The 5,486-nt window shown below is 33.8% G+C and overlaps 1 protein-coding gene across 2 annotated transcripts in view; it reads left to right on the top strand.

Moving 5' to 3' along the window:
- Nucleotides 1-5,486, top strand: part of NUCB2 (nucleobindin 2) — a 33,793-nt gene that overhangs the window by 24,178 nt on the left and 4,129 nt on the right. For both annotated transcript variants that reach the window (XM_019652526.1, XM_019652527.1), the window contains 5 exons: nt 408-593; nt 789-879; nt 1,570-1,628; nt 1,725-1,817; nt 3,411-3,500. In XM_019652526.1, the coding sequence (XP_019508071.1) occupies nt 408-593; nt 789-879; nt 1,570-1,628; nt 1,725-1,817; nt 3,411-3,500 (519 nt within the window). The remainder of the gene's footprint in view (nt 1-407; nt 594-788; nt 880-1,569; nt 1,629-1,724; nt 1,818-3,410; nt 3,501-5,486) is intronic.

Here is a 5,486-nt window from a genome sequence, read left to right as displayed (position 1 = left end):
GCTGCAGCCTACACCGTCGCCGGCGACCCACAGCAGCCCAGCTCCAGGTCGAGCTGTTGTTCAGCACCTTAGCTGTGGAGGGCAGTGTCACTGGCCCTCATATGTGGGATCCGAACCGGGGCCCTCTGGCGTCCCAAGCACCACTCGGCCGGCCCCCTCCTTCTTTTTCAAATCAACTTATATATTACTTGCTTATGAGGAACTTCCTAAACTGTTGGTTTTTTTGAATGTCTACATTTCTAGTAATAATAATGACTAAAATAAATTGGTAGAATTTAAAAAGAGGAGCTCAGTATTTTTTGACCCTTCTATACTATCTCCTGTTAGAAAATATGTTATTTGCAAGAATGGCATTATTTCTATTTTTCAAACACATCTTTTTATTTAATTTAAATACTGTATTTTAGGCTACAAGTGACCTGGAACACTATGATAAGACTCGACATGAAGAGTTTAAAAAATATGAAATGATGAAGGAACATGAAAGGAGAGAATATTTAAAAACACTGAATGAAGAAAAGAGAAAAGAAGAAGAATCTAAATTTGAAGAAATGAAGAAAAAGCATGAAAATCACCCCAAAATTAATCATCCAGTAAGGATTATAACTTTATGAAACCATTATTAGATGAAAATACTTCTTTGTATCAGATAGTAGAATTTTATTATGAGTTATTAGTAATTAAATCTTGATTCTTAATTCTTCAGAGCTCCTCAGATTTATATTTTATTTTGAACATATGCACAGATTATATTTTGTTTTGAGTGTTTTTCTTAAATTGATTCACAGGGAAGCAAAGATCAACTAAAAGAGGTATGGGAAGAGACTGATGGATTGGATCCTAATGACTTTGACCCCAAGACGTTTTTCAAATTACATGGTAACAGATTTGACACAAATATTAATATTTTTATCTGTTGTTTGAAAAATTATAGTTGTTTTACTCTTAATTGATTTCTGCCAAGGTCTGCTGTTGAGCTCTATTGAAAGTAAATGTTGAGAATTTTTCTCTAGGGTAATACAACAGTCTTTACTACTGATCTGTAGTATAAAATATTTTAGGTTAGTAGCTGTTTCTTTATACCTGCTTTTACTGTTACGTCATTACATGACTTAAAACAAGATTCTCTGTAAAATGAAGGTATTTTTGTGACGAGGTAGGTTATATCTAATGGGCTTTATGAAATTCACTTTTACTCATAGCATATTGCTTTACTTTAGATTTTTGGAAAAGATTGTTTGATATATATTTTTCTAAAAATCTATGATGAATTATAAGTAGGTAGTGAATTGTTATCAGTTGGACTGATCTGGGGCTTCATAAAAAAGAAGAGACCTTTTTCTGTAGCATATTGATGCTTTGTGTCGGTACTACTTTTGCAAACCATTTGTATATATTTGTATTTTAATTATTATTTTTTTAATTGTGAAATAAACTTTTTTTAGTTAGTTTCAGCTGTACAATACAGTGCAATAGTTATACTTTTTAACCCTCAAAGTGACAACCCCCCTCCCCTATTTAATTATTTTATAAGGCATTAAAATCAGTTTTTTGCCTTGGTAACTTTAGATGTCAATAATGATGGCTTCCTGGATGAACAAGAATTGGAAGCCCTATTTACTAAAGAGGTAAATGAGTTCATTAAGTATTTAGTGTTTTGCTCTCTCTTTTTTTCTTCTATTATCTTCCTTTCTTTTATGTTGGTCTTAAATTTTTCTTTTTAGTTGGAGAAAATATATGACCCCAAAAATGAAGAGGATGATATGGTAGAAATGGAAGAAGAAAGGCTTAGAATGAGGGAACATGTAATGAATGAGGTATGTTTTAAAAGTTTAATATACGTTTCTTCTGTGGATTATTCAAGTTGTTGCAATAAATTTTTATCATAAAGTGGAAAATACATATACAGAATATATATTTGATTGGATTTTTCATTTTTAATCCAGAATATTTAGTAGGTTCCTTAAGTATAAATAAAATTATTTTGTAACTATTTTAAAATATTTTATTTCATTTTATATTTTTAATTTTTCCTTTTTTTAAAAATTATTTTTTATTGTGCAATACACATTTTTTAGAATTAGTTTCAGCTATACAACACAGTGCAATAGTTATACTTTTTACCCCTTGAGGTGACAACCCCCTCCCCCAATCTGCCGCCCCACTTCCCCACCCCAATATCATACATATCTATTACAATTTCCTTGACTCCACTCCCACACTATACTCCATGTCCCATGACACACTCTCTCTCTCTCTCTCCCTCTCTCTCTCTCTCTCTCTCTCTCTCTCTCTCTCTCTCTCTCTCTATATATATATATATATATATATATATATATATATATATAATACAATATTATACATCAGCTTCAGGTGTACTGTGCAGTGATCAAGACTCTTCCCCATCCATGATGCGGTCTCCCTAGCAAGACATGTGACCATCTGACACCCTACAAAAATTTTACAACATTATTAATTATATTCCTCGAACTGTCTTTCATGTCCCTGTGGCAATATTGTAGTTACGTATTTATGCTGTGTAACTTTAAAATATTTTAAAAGATTAAGATGCTGCTGCATATCAGCTATAAAATATCCATTTAGAAGTAAAAAATAATGTAGCCCAATATTAGATGTTTTAAAAGGCCGTTTTAGTTTTGCTAAGAAAATCCCCAAACCCAAATCCTAAATCATTTATAACAACAAATATTTATTTCTTGTTCATGTTACTAAACTGAAAACTCTGATACAGATATCATAGACGTGGTAACTAAAGCCCACTGTTTTGCTTCAGTGGTTTTCACCTGATATATGAATTGGGATTTCTTTTGACTGGTGGCGTTTCAAGTATCAAATGAATTTCTTTGGCCATTACAGAGTCCACTTTTGTAACTGAATTTGCTGTAGTCTATAAGAGCCATTGTAGGGTTTGGAGAGGTTGTCAACTTTAGCTTTAATGTACTTAATTGTTTGCTTTTAAGAAAAAATGTTGAGAACATTTTAACTTAAACTCTTTTACTCTTATCTAAAACAGTTCTCTTACTGCAAAGGTTATTTTTCTTGCCCAAACACTAGGCTTCAAGAGAGATTATACATGGTGAGGGAGGAAGACAATATTAGTCTTACCAGTCAGATCAACAGACTCAAACTTGGAGATCTTTGGGGGTATCAGGTAGATAGACATCTCACTGTATTTTCAAATTTGAATTATATAGAAGAGAAGGATATCTATTTTCTAATTCTACTATAATGTTGAGTGTTCTGTTTTTTTACCCCCAGCTTCTGTGGATGTTAGGCTAGCCCTAATTGCTGTATGTTTATATAGTAGCATCTATTAAAGGAGAGTTTCTAGTGTCTAAATAATAGGGGAAAGAGCTATTTATTTTAACTACACATGTTCCTTTAATCAGGTTGATGCTAACAAAGACCGACTGGTGACTCTAGAAGAGTTTTTGAAAGCTACAGAAAAAAAGGAATTCTTGGAGCCGGATAGCTGGGAGGTAATAGAACCTACTTGAAATGGGGTGTGTGGTTCAATAAATTCTACATCAGACTATTCTACTTTTAACTTTCATTCTCTATTGTGATTGCATGTATATAGTCTTATCGTTTTGGCTATTCATATAAAAGTGTCGCTTTAAAATAATGAACTTGATTTCTTGGAAAGCTTGTGGCAATTGGTCTCTCATTTGTAATTACATTGCATATAATGAGAAGTCTTTTTCTAAATATAAAATAATGTTCATTCTTGAAAATTAGAAATGTAAATACATTTAAAGATTTAGAAGTTCAAAAAAAAAAGTTACCTATAATTCTACCATCCAGAGGTAGACACTTAAATTATGCATTGTGTTTTGCCACTTTAAATAGTATATGCATATATAGCATATTTGCATATTTAGTATATGTGTATATATAGCATACAATATATAATGTATTGTCCCATTTTTAATTTACATGTATACATAAATTCATACCTATATATTTTTGAAAATGGTTTTATACTGTATAAATGCTTTGTATGTTTGTGAAAATTTTTTTTAAATTTATCAGTATTTCATGAACATTTTGCAATGCCATTCCTCAAAAAGATGATTTAAGGCCGGCCGAGTGGCGCGATGGTTAGGAACTCGCTTGGGATGCCAGAGGGCCCTGGTTCGGATCCCACATATGAGGGCCAGTGACACTGCCCTCTACAGCTAAGATGCTGAACAACAGCTCGACCTGGAGCTGGGCTGCCCTGAGTCGCCAGCAATGGCGTAGGCCGCAGCCCCTGTGGCAGTGGGTTGCCATGGGCTACCGTGTGTAGCCAGCAGCCAGTGTGAGCGGCCAGCAGCCGCTGTGAGCGGCCGTCCAGAAGCCGGCGACTGATCTGACTCGCCTGGGAAGAGCGCAATGATGGTGCCAACTTGGGCCAGTGAAGCAACGTCCTCCACAGCCAGACTGAAGAACAAAATGACAGCAACTTGTCTGTTCCCCTTCCCCAGTTCCCCAGCGCTGTTCCCATCCCCCCAGTTCCCCAATAAAAATCTTAAAAAAAAAAATGACTACTTAACTGAAGAACAAAATGACAGCAACTTGTCTGTTCCCCTTCCCCCAATTCCCCAGCGCTCTTCCCATCCCCCAATTCCCCAATTGAAAAAAAAAAAAACTTTAAAAAAAAATGACTACTTAGCTTGCAGTGGTGTGGTTGTAGCATAATTTATATAACCATTCTTCCAGATGTAGACATTCTGGGTCAATTCCTTTTTTTTTTTTTTTTACTGTAATAAATACCACTATTATAACTGTCCATTTGTTCCTACATTTTTGGCATCTATGATGATTTCCTTGGGATTAAGTCCTAGGAATAGAACTCTTCTCAAAGTTTATGAACATTTTTTAGTTTCTAAATATATCTGTCAAATTGCTCTAGAAAGGTATACCAATTTGTGCAATAGCTTACTGTGTATAAATGAGTACATGCATATCTTTAAAAGAGTGGTTGAAAAGTACCAACCAAACTATATTGAAGAAAGAAAATAAAATGTTTACCATTTTAAGTAGAGTTTTAATTGTCTAGAAAATAGTTTGAGATAAGGCGACAACCATCCTGACTACCCAGGCCTGAAAGGTTTCCCAGGAAGTGAAACTTTTTGGTGCTAAAACCAGGCCAGTCCTGGGCAAATTGAAATAGTTGGGGTCATCTTAGTTTGAGATTAAAGAAATCATCTTCTTTTTGTTACAAGTTTTTGTTTAACATTTGAAACATTTCTGGACTTTGGTGAAGCAGAATTTTAAAATTATTTGAACATGCATTTCCTTTAGTGCATCTGGTGAACTAGATCAATAGATAATGATATACTTTTTCATTTTGATCTAATTTCAGATTTATAAAAAAGTTGCAGGAATAGAAAAGGAATTCCTGAATACCCTTTTCCCAGATTTCCCATTTTGCTACTGTTACTTTCTTTCCTTCTGCTTTTCTTTATTTTTATTTTTATTTT

Source organism: Hipposideros armiger, unplaced genomic scaffold, assembly GCF_001890085.2.
Source record: "Hipposideros armiger isolate ML-2016 unplaced genomic scaffold, ASM189008v1 scaffold_181, whole genome shotgun sequence".
NCBI classification, from domain to species: Eukaryota; Metazoa; Chordata; class Mammalia; order Chiroptera; family Hipposideridae; genus Hipposideros; species Hipposideros armiger.
The sequence above is the reverse complement of the archived record's forward strand: the minus strand, read 5'-3'. Positions and strand labels throughout refer to the sequence as shown.